General features: G+C 43.9%; 1 protein-coding gene across 1 annotated transcript in view; it reads left to right on the top strand.

Moving 5' to 3' along the window:
• Positions 1-5,471: 5,471 nt before the first annotated feature.
• Positions 5,472-14,615, top strand: part of IPO7 (importin 7) — a 63,690-nt gene continuing 54,546 nt past the window's right edge. The window contains exon 1 of the mRNA XM_012000225.1: positions 5,472-5,697. Within this exon, the coding sequence (XP_011855615.1) occupies positions 5,614-5,697 (84 nt within the window). The 5' untranslated portion in view covers positions 5,472-5,613. The remainder of the gene's footprint in view (positions 5,698-14,615) is intronic.

The following is a 14,615-nucleotide window of genomic DNA, read 5'->3' as shown; positions in this document are numbered from 1 at the left end:
CACCTATCAACTCGTCATTAGGTTTTAAGCCCGCATTCGTTAGGTATTTGTCCTAATGCTCTTCCTCCCTTTGCCCCCCCAACCCCTGCAGACTTGATCTTAAAAACCTTTAACTGGCTGGGCACAGTGGCTCACGCCTGTAATCCCAGCACTTTGGGAGGCCGAGGCAGGTGGATCACGAGGTCAAGAGATCGAGACCATCCTGGCCAACATGGTGAAACCCCGTCTCTATATTAAAAAAAACACGCAAAAATTAGCTGGGCGTGGTGGTGGGCACCTGTAATCCCGCTACTTGGGAGGCTGAGGCAGGAGAATCGCTTGAACCCAGGAGGCAGAGGTTGCAGTGAGTTGAGATCATGCCACTGCACTTCAGCCTGGTGACAGAACAGGATTCCGTCTCAAAAAAAAAAAAAAAAAAACTTTAAACAAGATTTGTAAGTATCAAACTGAACTCTATAATTTAATTGCTAACCAGGTCAAATCCCAACATTAAAAAAAAAAAAAAAAAAACTTTAAACAAGATTTGTAAGTATCAAACTGAACTCTATAATTTAATTGCTAACCAGGTCAAATCCCAACATTTGTTAAAGAAAAACAAGAAAACTCACTCACTCAACAACTTGAAATTCATATCAATATCCAGTAAAAAAGACACAAAATGCAACACAAGTTACTAATATCAGGATGAAAATATCACTGCAGATAATGTAGACATCAGAATAGTGATAAATGAATATTATGAACCACTTTATGCCAATAAATCTGAAAATTCAGATGAAATGGACATATTCCTGGATAGACACAGACTGCCAAATTTGACTTCAGAAAAAGTGGGCCGGGAGTGGTGGTTCACACCTGTAATCCCAGCACTTTAGGAAGCCGAGGCGGGTGGATCACCTGAGGTCAGCGATTAGAGACCAGCCTGGTCAACACGTTGAATCCTCATCTCTACTAAAAATACAAAAATTAGCCAGATGTGGTGGCGGGCGCCTGTAATCCCAGCTACTCCGGAGGCTAAGGCAGGAGAATCGCCTGAACCCAGGAGGCAGAGGTTGCAGAGAGCCGAGATTGTGTCATTGCGCTCCAGCTGGGCGACAAGAGTGAAACTCCATTTCCCCCCACTCAAAAAAAAAAAAAAAAATTAGCAAATTGGCTAGGCACCGTGGCTCACATCTGTAATCCCAGAGTTTGGAAAGTCCAAGGTGGGAGGATTGCTTGATACCAAGAGTTTGGGACCAGCCTTGGCAACATGGTAAAATCCTGTCTTTACAAAATTTTTTTAAAAAAAATTAGCGGCCGGGCGCGGTGGCTCAAGCCTGTAATCCCAGCACTTTGGGAGGCCGAGACGGGCGGATCACGAGGTCAGGAGATCGAGACCATCGTGGCTGACACGGTGAAACCCCGTCTCTACTAAAAAATACAAAAAACTAGCCGGGCGAGGTGGCGGGCGCCTGTAGTCCCGGCTACTCGGGAGGCTGAGGCAGGAGAATGGCGTAAACCCGGGAGGCGGAGCTTGCAGTGAGCTGAGATCCGGCCACTGCACTCCAGCCTGGGTGACAGAGCAAGACTCCGTCTCAAAAAAAAAAAAAATAGCAAATTGAATTCTGTAATATGTAAAAATGACAATACACCATGACCAAATGAGGTTTATGCCAGGAAAGCAACATGTAAAAATCTATTACAGTTATGCAACATGTAATGATGGTTTAGTCAAGAATGGGAGAATGGATTGCATACAGGACAGTGAACATGAGATTATAATAGCATATTATATTACTGCACATTTTCTATGTTTAGATACATGAATACTACCATTGTGTTACAATTGCTCACAGTATTCAGTACAGTAATATGCTGTGGAGATTTGTAGCCTTGGCCATGCATGGTGGCTCATGCCTGTAATCCCAGCACTTGGGAGGCTGAGGCTGGCAGATCACTTGATGTCAGGGATTACAGGCACACACCACCACATCTAGCTAATTTTTGTATTTTTAGTAGAGACGGGGATTCAACATGTTGACCAGGTCGGTCTCTAACTGCTGACCACAGGCGCTCTTCTTTTTTTGAGGTGGATCTCACTCTGTTGCCAGGCTAGAGTGCAGTGGTGTGATCTCGGGTCACTGCAACCAACCTCCATCTCCCGGTTTCAAGCGATTCTCCTGCTTCAGCCTTCCAAGTAGCTGGGACTACAGGTGCATGCCACCATGTCTAGCTGAGTTTTGTATTTTTAGTAGAGATGGGGTTTCACCATGTTGGCCAGGGTGGTCTTGATCTCTCGACCTCGTGATCTGCCAGCCTCGGCCTCCCAAAGTGCTGAGATTACAGGCGTGAGGAGCCTCCGTGCCTGGCCGCATCTCTTCTTAATTTTTGTCTAATTTCATCCTACCTCAAAATCAACTCTGAGACTATGTTTTATGCTCTTCTGAATTCTCAGCCTTCACCTTGCCTAAGGAGGCTTAGATACCTATGTTGACTGTAGTGCTGGGGATTGAGATTGTGGGACACCATAAGATTATGTAATTGTGTTTACAGTGGCTTAACAAATGACTTTTTTCACTAGTCTTATCATATTTATTTATTGAGCAGTCATTCATTTCGGTGTCTACCACAAAAAGATGGATGTGGTCCCTGCCCTAGAGGAGTTCACATGGAAACTTCCAGTCACAGAAGTCACATTGTCTGTGTCACCAGCTTAACAAAATAAAACTAAAATCTACAAAGAGGTTGAGTGTGCTAATCACTCTACCAACTAGCTCCTGAATGGGCCCTGGGGCCAAGCTCCTTTTGTGGATACAGGAATGCTGGCTCCCCAGACAGGATCTTGTACCCAGTGTGCTCTGTTCTCTCTGAAGAATGAGACACAGGCCCCATGCCAGCTGTAGATCTGCAAGCCTCACTGGCTCCCTGTTCCCAGCACTATAGCTTAAAACCATATTTTTCACCACCACTTCTTTTCCCTTTCAGTTTTAGAGAGAGGAAATCAACATTTTTGGACTACCTTCTATGTGCCAGGTTCTTTCACACACATTGTGCTCTGCTAAAATCTTCACAATTCCATGATATACAAGTCAATTCTGGAATCTAGGCATATAATGGAATAGCTTTTGAATCACGAAGAATGAAGCTTCAATTCTGGCTCAGCCACCTAAAAGTCATTACTAGTTTATTAATTCCTTTCTTCATTTATTCACTAAAGAATTTTTTAAACTGCTCCTATACATTCTAACTCTGTGGTAGGAAGTGAGGATACAAAGGTGAATAGAACATAATCCTGTTTTCAAGGCCCTCACTTTGGGCAGTGGAGCAGGGAGAGGAAAATTCTTTTTATTTCTGAGATGGAGTTTCACTCTTGTTGCCCAGGCTGGAGTGCAATGGCACGATCTCAGCTCACTGTAACTTCTGCCTCCTGGGTTCAAACAATTCAGGGAGAGAAGAATTCTTAAACAGATTGTATTTGTAATACTATTACACTTTTTACAGGTTATTATTATGAAAACTTTCTGACTCTTCACAATTTAAGTAGCCTGAGCCTTGGGTTCTTCATTTGTAAATTTTTTTTTGAGACGGAGTCTTGCTCTGTTGCCCAGGCTGGAGTGCACTGGCGCAATCTCAGCTCACTGTAACGTCTGCCTCCCTGGTCCAAGTGATTCTCCTGCCTCAGCCTCCTGAGTATCTGGGATTACAGGTGAGCACCACCATGCCTGGCTAATTTTTGTATTTTTAGTAGAGATGGGGTTTTGCCATGTTAGCCAGGCTGGTCTCGAGCAAACTCTTGACCTCAGGTGATCCCACCCACCTCCCAAATTGCTGTGATTACCATTGTGAGCCACCACACCTGGCCTAAGTCAGGAATAATTCTGTTTTCCAGGCACAGTGGCTGGCATATAGGAGGTAGTAACATTGCAAAACCCACTGCTCCAGGGAAAGGCTTTCGTGTGCCTTTCCTTCTTTTTTTTTTGTAAACTAAAAACAATAAGCAATCATTTAACAAATTGTATTTGAAGGCTTACAATTAATTTTAAGTATACCTGTTTATACAACTTTGTTACAATAATAACAGATATGAAAGGAAATTACTCCAAATCTCACCATCCTTTTAATAGAAAATAAATTATTTTCATTTGTCAACCTTGCTTTTCAGTCTTTGTCCATGTTACAAAGCCATATCCTTACACAAATACTTTTTTGTTATACTTTTTAATGGCTGTGAAATATTTCATTTACTGGATTCTTGCTATTTGCTTAACCAGTCCTACATTGTTCAACATTTCTCTTCAGAGGCAGAGTGATTTAGTGGAAACAATGGAAAGTTTGAAAACAAAGATCTTAGGTTTGAAATCTTAGTTGAACCTCTTACTACGTGACCTTGGGTAAGTTATTTAACCTTTCTGAAACAAACTTTTTCTTGGCTGTTATGAAAGAGGACTTTTTCTTTCTTTCTTTCTCCCCCCTCCCTCTTTTTTTAAAGAGATGGGGTCTCGCAAGGTAGCCCAGGCAGTAGTGTAGTGGCTATTTACAGGCACGATCTTAACAGGCTGCCACCTTGAACTCCTGGTCTCTAGCAATTCTCCTGCCTCAACAGGTGGATTACGCCCGGCTAGGAAGGTGAATTTTAATAGGGATTATACTTTTACTCTGCATTAAGAGGTGATTTATATAAAGTTCCAATTAAAATTTGGATGCTCAATAAAAAGCCACAATTTAAGTATTTGGTAATTACCAACATGTAATGTGATTAAAAACCTTTCAAATTTTCCGTGTTATTGCCTTAGGATAAAGTCTCATAAGTGGAATTACTGGGTCAGAGTTTAAACATTTTTTGTTTTGTCTTGTTTTTTTGAGACGGAGTTTCGCTCTTGTTGCCCAAGCTGGAGTGCAATGGCACGATCTCGGCCCACTGCAATCTCCGCCTCCCGGATTCAAGCGATTCTCCTGCCTCAGCCTCTCGAGTAGCTGGGACTACAGGCGCGTGCCACCACGCCCGGCTAATTTTTTGTATTTTTAGTAGAAACGGGGTTTCACCGTGTGAGCCAGGATGCTCTCGATCTGCTGATCTCATGATCCGCCCGCCTCGGCCTCCCAAAGTGCTAGGATTACAGGCGTGAGCCACCGCGCCCGGCAGTTTAAACATTTTAATGGCAATCAGAAACACATTTCTAACTGCTTTTCAGAGTTTCCTTCATTTACGCAGCCATTAGCAATAGATTGCACCACACACTCTATCTGATTCCATTTATGATCACTATGGATATAGTACGTGAAACCTTTTGTAACTGATTGTTTTACTTTTCTTTTTGTGGAATTTGAACATTTTTCGTTTTTGAATAGCAAGACTTGTCTGTAGGAACGACAGCTTAGGCAGTCACGTGGGCTGCGGACTGTGTTTGTGGACTACATCTCCCAAAGTGCTCCGCAGGCGCGCCCACAGGAAGTCGCCGGAGCATCTCCCGCCTCCACGCCGAGGCGAAGAGGTTCTATCCGGGGCCTTGGAGCTTCTCTTTCCTTTCGCGCCGGTTGCCGCTGCGGAGCGCGGCGGGTCCATGTGCGCAGTGAGTGGCGCTATCCCTGGCCCAGTAGCACCCGAACCCCGGGTTTGACCGAGTCCGCGCTGCGATGGACCCCAACACCATTATCGAGGCCCTACGGGGCACCATGGACCCAGCCCTGCGTGAGGCCGCGGAGCGCCAGCTCAATGAAGTAAGGACGCCCGGCTAGCGGTGGCGGCGGGCAGGCGGGCAAACAGAGGTGGCAGGCCGAGTCCCCGGGGCCTGGCCGGAGGCGCGGACGACGTCGTTGAGGGCCCCAACAGGAGGGTGGGGCGGACATCGGACGGCGACTTCCACGCCGGGGCGCCTCGATGTGGTGTGGTGGTGGTGGCTGCAGCCAAGGCTGCCTTTGCTTCGGATCCTGAGCTGGGCCTCTGCCTGCGGTCTAGGCATGAGGAGCCGGCTGAGGCGAAGCGGGCGTGACGGGTTGGACACATGGCCGGCTAGGGTGGCCGGCCGCCCTCTAGCTCATTCCCAGCTCGTTCCTCACGCCCAGGAGGGGGCGAAACTTACTGGGAGGTTTTTCAGACGTTTCTGAGACCAGTCTCGCCGTCGCAGGGTTTGGAGGGTCTCCTGGGAATGCCGACCGGTCCTTTGGGGGCTGCGCCTGTCATCCTTGTCACTTGGCTGGGCTGATCAGTGGCCTGCCTCGGGCACAACTTCCTTCTCTCTGGCTGAGTTGCTAGGGAAGGCTTTCAAAGGCAAACCCGCGCCTCATTAGTAGGACAGGGGTAGTGCGGGACATTCAGTCTGATCCCTGCTCTTCCACTGTCATAATGCTTCAGTCGGAGGGCTGGCTTATGTAGTGGAAATAATCAGGTGAAGTGCACCATTCTAGGTATAGCTGCACCATTGATTTCTTGAGTGACCTTGGGCCAGTCACTTTAACCTCTTGATCCTGAGTTTTTCCCATTCATAAAATTACGCCACAGAGTTGCTGTGACAGTCAGGTGCGATAATGTTAAGTCTGAGTGCCTTGGAATGTGCCGAGCTCCTTATCAGTTCAGATATTGCATTCTCTGAAGGTTTTTGTTTCCCCCATATTTTGGGGGGACTGCTCCTTGGAAAACAGCTTTATTGCATGAATATTTATTGTACTATCTCCACGTCATTCTTTGTTTCTAAACTTTTGCAGTTTTATGTATTAATGATCAGTATTTTAGAGCCTCCTTAAAAGGGCTGCTGTAACTTTTTTGCCAGTTAGTAACTGTCTTTTAGCATACTGCTGAATCTGCCAACTTTATTGAACTTTAGTGTACATTTTTTAACTGAAAAATCACACTTTAAAATAGAAATTCAACTATTTTATGCGTCTTTTAGCTGGTAAATAATTTAAAAACGTTGTTTATATTGACTTACCAGAAACAGCTGAAATGTTACTAATTGGACTTTTTCAGTGTAAAGGGCTGCACTAGAGATCCCTCCCTCATGGAACTTACAGTTCAAGAAGACTACCTACAGAGTTTACAGAAATTAAATGTAAAATTATTTCAGAATGTTAAATCTATTTTGTATGTAAATGAGGTCATTATACCACACGAAGTGATGATTATGTGTTCAAATTTTTAGACTCGAAGTCACCTTGGGAGGAGCTTAGTTTTTTTGGATATAAAATAGTGAGTTGAACCATATTACTATTTTGAACCGTTATACAGCTATGGAAGGAGCAACGGATCACTTTTTGTTTTGATTTGCTTTGTGATAGACATGGGTTAAGGTGAACATTATTTTGCTTGTTAAATAATAATGCAGTTACAAGTCTAGAAAAGCTGAAAGTTTAGTCACGGTCATTTCTATCATGACTTTGCTGTAATCGTGTATTATTTTGACTAATTATACTTGCGTGTAATTATTAATTTTAAAAGTGAGTACTTGAAAGAGTTGGTTTGCTTCTACAAAAATTGGGGAAATAATACTTCCTGAAAATCTGAAATTCATTTATTCCTCAGATAGACATTGCATGTCTAGTATATGCACTAACATCTTGTAATAGAGACCTAGGGTATTTCACAAGCTAGTTTTTGGAAAATAAACAGATGATCAAAATAGCATTCAAAGCCTTTTTTACTTAACCATTAAACTACTGTTCTGGAATACTGTCAAACAGTGAACACCGCTAATCTGTCAAAGAAAATTTATTGCATGGCCTTTACTTTTGTAATCCTTAGCTATTTACATTTCATACATTTCTTTCAATTATAACACTTAGATTTTTAAATATTCTTCCTAAGGTAAATTTTCTATTAGTATATTTACTTTCATTCCAGTTTAATACACTGCTTCTCCCTCTCCCTTCTTCCATTTAAATATTTTTTGCTTTGACTTTCTTGTGGCAGAACATTGATTTAGGAGACAGATCTCAGATAAGTCTTGAATATAGTAAGAATGAGGAAGTAACATTTCTGAAAGGCTCTTGCTTTGGAGAAGATAGAAGAAGGAATTATTCTATGATGTCTCTCATTCCACTGAAGCTGTGTTTTGGTTCATTTAGAATCAAAGAAAAAGATCATTGACATTTGAATGAATCTCTTCACTAAGTGAAATAATCACTGACTCAATGTAAAATTTGTAAATGTTATTAAAGTGTTTATAGTGTAGATAGTGTCAAAATAAAATAGGGCTTCTGCCTCAGAGTCTTTGCACTTAACTCCTTGGAACTCCTTTCATAGTTATCCCCCTAACTTGTTCTCTCATTTCCTTCCATCCCTGTTCAAATATTTCCTTATCACTGAGGAATTCCTTGACCATCATACTCCCTATCTCCTTTCACTTGTTTTCCTCTATAGCACTGATTTGTCACACACATTTGGCTTATTTTTAAAATTAGTTTTATTTGGCCGGGCGTGGTGTTTCACGCCTGTAATCCCAGCCTTTTGGGAGGCCGAGGCGGACTGATCACTTGAGGTTGGGAGTTCGAGACCAGCCTGACCAACATGGAGAAACCCCGTCTCTACTGAAAATACAAAATTAGCCGGGTGTGGTGGCACATGCTTGTAATCCTAGCTACTTGGGAGGCTGAGGCAGGAGAATCGCTTGAACCTGGGAGGCGGAGGTTGCGGTGAGCTGAGATTGCACCATTGCACTCCAGCCTGGGCAACAGAGTGAGACTCCATCTCAAAAAAATTAATTAATTAATTAAATTTAAAAAATTGGCCAGGCACAGTGACTCATGCCTGTAATCCCAGCACTTTGGGAGACCGTAGCGGGCTGGGCGGATCACCTGAGGTCGGGAATTCGAGACCAGCCTGACCAACATGGAGAAACTCCGTCTCTACTAAAAATACAAAATTAGCTGTGCGTGGTGGCACACGCCGGTAATCCCAGCTACTAGGGAGGCTGAGGTTGCGGTGAGCTGAGATCATGCCATTGCACTCCAGCCTGGGCAACGAGAGCGAAACTCCATCTGAAAAAATAAAAATAAATAAATTTTTTTTTTTTATGAGACAGAGCCTTACTCTGTCACCCAGACTGGAGTGCAATGGCGCGATCTCAACTCACTGCAAGCTCTGCCTCCCGGGTTCATGCCATTCTCCTGCCTCAGCCTCCTGAATAGCCGGGACTATAGGTGCCTGCCACCACGTCTGGCTAATTGTTTGTATTTTTAGTAAAGACAGGGTTTCACTGTGTTAGCCAGGATGGTCTTGATCTCCTGACCTTGTGATCCACCCGTCTCAGCCTCCCAAAGTGCTGGGATTACAGGCGTGAGCCACCGTGCTTGGCCTTTTTTTTTTTTTTTTTTTTGAGATGGAGTCTTGTTCTTGTTACCCAGGCTGGAGTGCAGTGGCGCAATCTCAGCCTACCGCAACTTCTGCCTCCTGGGTTCAAGCGATTCTCCTGCCTCAGGCTTCCGAGTAGCTGGGATTAGGTGCCTGCCGCCACACCTAGCTAATGTTATATTTTTAGTAGAGACGGGGTTTCACCATGTTGGCTAGGCTGATCTCGAACTCCTGACCTCGTCATCTGCCCGCCTTGGCCTCCCAAAGTGCTGGGATCACAGGCATGAGCCACCATGCCCAGCCTATTTATTTATATTTATTTTTTGAGACAGGATCTTGCTCTGTCACCCAGGCTGCAGTGCAGTAGCACCATCATGGCTCACGGCAGCCTCTCCCTCCCGGGCTCAAGCGACACTCCCACTTCAGCCTCTCAAGTAGCTGAGACTATAGGGATGTGCCACTATGCCCAACTATTTTTGTATTTTTTGTAGAGACAAGGTTTCACTGTGTTGCCCAAGCTTGTTTTTAATTTTTTCAGAGCCAAGGCCTTGCTATATTGCCCAGGCTGGAGTGCAGTGGGCTCTGCTGCACTACATAGTACACTACAGCTTAGAACTCTTCGCCTCAAGCAGCCTCCTCCTTTCTGAGCCTCCCATGTGGGTGGGACTGCAGACACGTGCTACCACACCTGGCCTAATTTTACTTTTGTTCTCTCCACTATAATTTTAAGTTTCATGAGGTCATGGATTATTATTTTTTGTTATTGTTATTCCTTAATTTACCAGTAATAGGCTTTATGACTTACTGTTATAATATTAGTAAATAGCAATATGGGCTTTAGCTCTTTTATTTATTTTTAAAAATTTACTATTATTTTTGTGGCAGGGTCTCACTCTGTTGCCTAGGCTAGAGTGCAGTGGCACGATCTTGGCTCACTGCAGCCTCCAATCCCAGGTTCAAGCGATTTTCAGGCCTCAGCCCCTTGAGTAGCTGAAACTTAAGGTGCGTACCACCATACCTGGCTAATTTTAGTATTTTTAGTAGAGACGGGGTTTCGCCACATTGTCCAGGCCAGTCTCAAACTCCTGACCTCAAGTGATCCATCCACCTTGACCTCCCAAAATGCTGAGATTACAGGCATGAGCCACTGCACCAGCCGGCATTTTTAAATATAATGCCAGGAAGATACTTATGAAATACTCATTCCGAAGGATAATTCCCAGTCTGGTTCATGTAACAGCAAATGTCTGTGTGCTAGGCACTGAGCTAAGTAGTTGGATGCAGAGAAATTCATGATCACTTTCTTACTAGAGCTCCATAATCACTATGTCACTGGCCCTTACAATACATGTGGTTAGTACTATAATAAAACTATATGTAAATTTTGGATAAGGAAACTATTGGATCTGATTTTGGCTAAGGTGGATATGATCTTGGCATCAATAGTCTCTCCCCTGTTGTATTTGCAGCCAAGAAAAATGCTGTAAGTAGAATTAGAGGGTTTACCCAGAAAACATTTAAACTCTTAGTTCCTAAGCTCAATATTTTATATAATGGTTATATATATACACACCTTTTTTTCTTTTAGTGGAGTTTTGCTCTTTTTGCCCAGGCTGGCGTGCATTGGCACCATCCGGCTCACTGCAACCTCTGCTCCCGGGTTTAAGCAATTCTCCTGCCTCAGCCTCCTGAGTAGCTGGGATTAAAGGCATGTACCACCACACCCGGGCTAATTTTTGTGTTTTTAGCAGAGATGGGATTTCACCATGTTGGCCAGGCTGGTCTTGAACTCCTCACTGCAGGTGATTTACCCGCCTTGGCCTCCCAAAGTGCTGGAATTACAGGCGTGAGTCACTGTGCCTGGCCTAATTTTGTATTTTTAGTAGAGATGGGGTTTCACCATGTTGGCCCAGTTGGTCTCGAACTCCTGACCTCAGATGATCCGTCTGTCTTGGCCTCCCAAAGTGCTGGGATTACAGGCCTGAGCCACCGTGCTCGGCCTAATGGTTTTATGTATATAGGCAGCAGTGCTACTTTCTCACATGCTTTATATGAAAAAGTGAACTTGCTTTTGATAAGTTTCTTGATATTTTGGGTTTTTTTTTTTTTTTTTTTTTAAACTCACACTACCCTGGCTCACTTTTGGGATTGTCACAGACGGTTAACTATTACTGCTGTATGTGATATACCTTACTTATAAATGGTTCATTTGATTTCATTTTATTAAAAGTATTTAATTAATGAAAATCTTAGGTCTGGAAAAGTGTAAAATAATGGCGTATTTGTAGGATAATTTGGAATGTTTAGAAATAAAGCAATAAAAGAAGACCAGAGTAGCCTGTAGTTTAGATAACATTCCTTCACCAGGAATATTTTAAAGTTACTGTTCTGAATTTGGGAGAAGGAAAGTCCCTGGATACTTTGGCTCTTAGATAGCAAGTTATTCAGTGACGTAGCTTGTTAAAGATCTGAAAGAGGCTGGGCGCAGTGGCTCACGCTTGTAATCCCAACACTTTGGAAGGTAAAAGCAGGGAGAAGATCACTCGAGTTCAGGAGTTTAAGACCAGCCTGGGTCTTAAACATAGGGAGACCCTGTCACTACGAGAAAATTCTTGTAGTGACATGAGCCATGGCACCCGGCTGCTAAACAATTTCTAATAAAAAAGTTTTTTTTTTTTTCAAGTTCCTAGTTGGGGACCAGGTGCGGTGGCTCACGCCTGTAATCCAGCACTTTGGGAGGCCGAAGTAGGCGGATCATGAAGTCAAGAGTTTGAGACAAGCCTGGTCTACATAGTGAAACCCCGTCTCTAAAAATACGAAAAATTAGCTGGGCGTAGTGGTGGGTGTCTGTAATCCCAGCTACTTGGGAGGCAGGAGAATCGCTTGAACCCGGGAGGCGGAGGTGCAGTGAGCCAAGATCCTGTCGTTGCATTCCAGCCCAGGCAATAGTGCGAGACTCTGTCTCAAAAAATGAAAAATAAAATTAAAGTTCCGGCTGGGTGTGGTGGCTCACACCTGTATCCCAGCACTTTGGGAGGCTGAGGCGGGTGGATCACGAGGTCAGGATCAAGACTATCGTGGCGAACATGGTGAAACCCCATTTCTACTAAAAATACAGAAAATTAGCTGGGCATGGTGGTGGGCGCCTGTAGTTCTGGCTACTCAGGAGGCTGAGGCAGGAGAATAGCATGAACCTGGGAGGCAGAGCTTGCAGTGAGCAGAGATCACACCACTGCACTCCAGCCTGGCAACACAGTGGGACTTCATCTTAAAAAAAAAAAAAAATAACATAAAACTTCCTAGTTGGAAAGCATAAAAATGATATTGTAAAATAATATAATAATAATAATAATTATTATTATTATTATTATCATTTTTGTGACGGGATTTCACACTGTTACCCAGGCTGGAGTGCAGTAGTATGAACATGGCTCACAGCGGCCTTTACTCTCCTGGGATCAAGCTATCCTCCTGCCTCAGCCTCCCAACTAGCTGGGACTACAGGTGCGCACCACCATGCCTGGCTAAGTTTTTGATTTTTTGTAGAGATGAGGTCTCTCTTTGTTGCCCAGTCTTGTCTCCCAAAATGCTAGAATTACGGGTGTGAGCCACTGCACCTGACATATTACTGTTTTTTAACAAAGGCAGGGGGACACAGTGAAGAGCCTTAGCCCTGTCCTGAGTCTACGACTATAATGGCTTAACCTCACTGTGCCTCATTTTTCATGTAGCCAAAGTAGATGTCATATTTGCCTTTGTCAAATTCTTTTTTTTTTTTTTTTTTCTGGGACAGAGTTTCGCTCTTGTTGCCCAGGCTGGAGTGCAATGGTGCAGTCTCAGCTCACCACAACCTCCGCCTCCCGGATTCAGGTGATTCTCCTGCCTCAGCCTCTTGAGTAGCTGGGATTACAGATATGCACCACCACGTCTGGCTAATTTTGTATTTTTAGCAGACGGGGTTTCTCCATGTTGGTAGGCTGGTCTCGAACTCCCAACCTCAGGTGATCTGCCCACCTTGGCCCCCCAAATTGCTGGGATTACAGGTGTGAGCCACTGTGCCCAGCTTGTCAAATGCTTTAGTAACAACAAAGGTTAGAAGTTCCTTGGTTCTTGAAATTACCTGGTTGTAGTTTATGTAAAAATCTGATATCACAGCATTCTTCTACCTCCTATGTTCCTTAAAAATGGTCTGAAGTATAGTAGCTAATTGAAAGTCTCTTTGGTTATATTTCAGTGGAGAGAAATAATACAAAATTACAGTTTTGGCCCGGTGTGGTGGCTCAGGCCTGTAATCCCAGCACTTTGGGAGGCCAGGGTGGGTGGATCTCAGGATCACCTGAGATTGGGGGTTGCCTGGCCAACATGGCAAAACCCTGTCTCTACTAAAAATACAAAAATTAGCTGGGCGTGGTGTTGCATGCCTATAATCCCAGCTACTCAGGAGGCTGAGGCACGAGAACCGCTTGAACCTGGGAGGCAGTGGCTGAAGTGAGCCGAGATTGCTCTACTGCACTCCAGCCTGGGCGACAGAGCAAGACTCTTGTCTCCAAAAAAAAAAAAAAAAAAAGTTACAGGTTTGAAGAGTAAGTTTTAAAAGATACTGACATTAGTGATTACATTGGAAAATGTGGGTCCAGAGGGAAAACTGATTTTGAAGACATGCATTACATACAGGGTGTCTAGTTTGAGGAGCTGGTAAACATCAAGTAGAAAAAGTCTAGCAGGCCATTGGAATGTGGAGCTGAAGTTTAAGAGAGAAAGCAGCAATGGAAAAGTGATATTCTTCTGCAGGCAAGTAATTACAGTAGTATGATCCAAAGGTATGAGATGGACTAGAGGGCTAAACTTTCAACCATGCCTATTTTGAGTACTTTGAGAAACATCTGAAAAAGCAAACTGGGATTTTGTCATAAAAGTAAGAGAGAAGCCAAGAAAGATAATTTTAAGAAGGTTATTGTGGTTAGTGGTTAGTTTCCTTTTTCTCTTTTTTTTTTTCTTGAGATGGAGTCTCACTGTTTCCCAAACTGGAGTGCAGTGACACCGTGTCAGCTCACTGCAACCTCCATCTCCTGGGTTCAAGGAGTTCTCCTGCCTTGGCTCCAGAGTAGCTGGGATAACAGGCAACCAACACCACGTTCGGCTAATTTTTTTTATATTTTTGGTAGAGATGGGGTTTCATCACGTTGGCCAGGCTGGTCTCAAACTCCTGACCTCAGGTGATCTGCCCTCCTCGGCCTCCCAAAGTGCTGGGATTACAGGCGCGAGCCACCACAACAGGCCTCATTTCCTTTTTTTTACATAGATTGAATAAATTATCTACCAATGAGCATGAATTACTTTTGAAAATGAGTAA

Source organism: Mandrillus leucophaeus, unplaced genomic scaffold, assembly GCF_000951045.1.
Source record: "Mandrillus leucophaeus isolate KB7577 unplaced genomic scaffold, Mleu.le_1.0 Scaffold622, whole genome shotgun sequence".
Lineage (NCBI taxonomy): Eukaryota > Metazoa > Chordata > Mammalia > Primates > Cercopithecidae > Mandrillus > Mandrillus leucophaeus.
The sequence above is the reverse complement of the archived record's forward strand: the minus strand, read 5'-3'. Positions and strand labels throughout refer to the sequence as shown.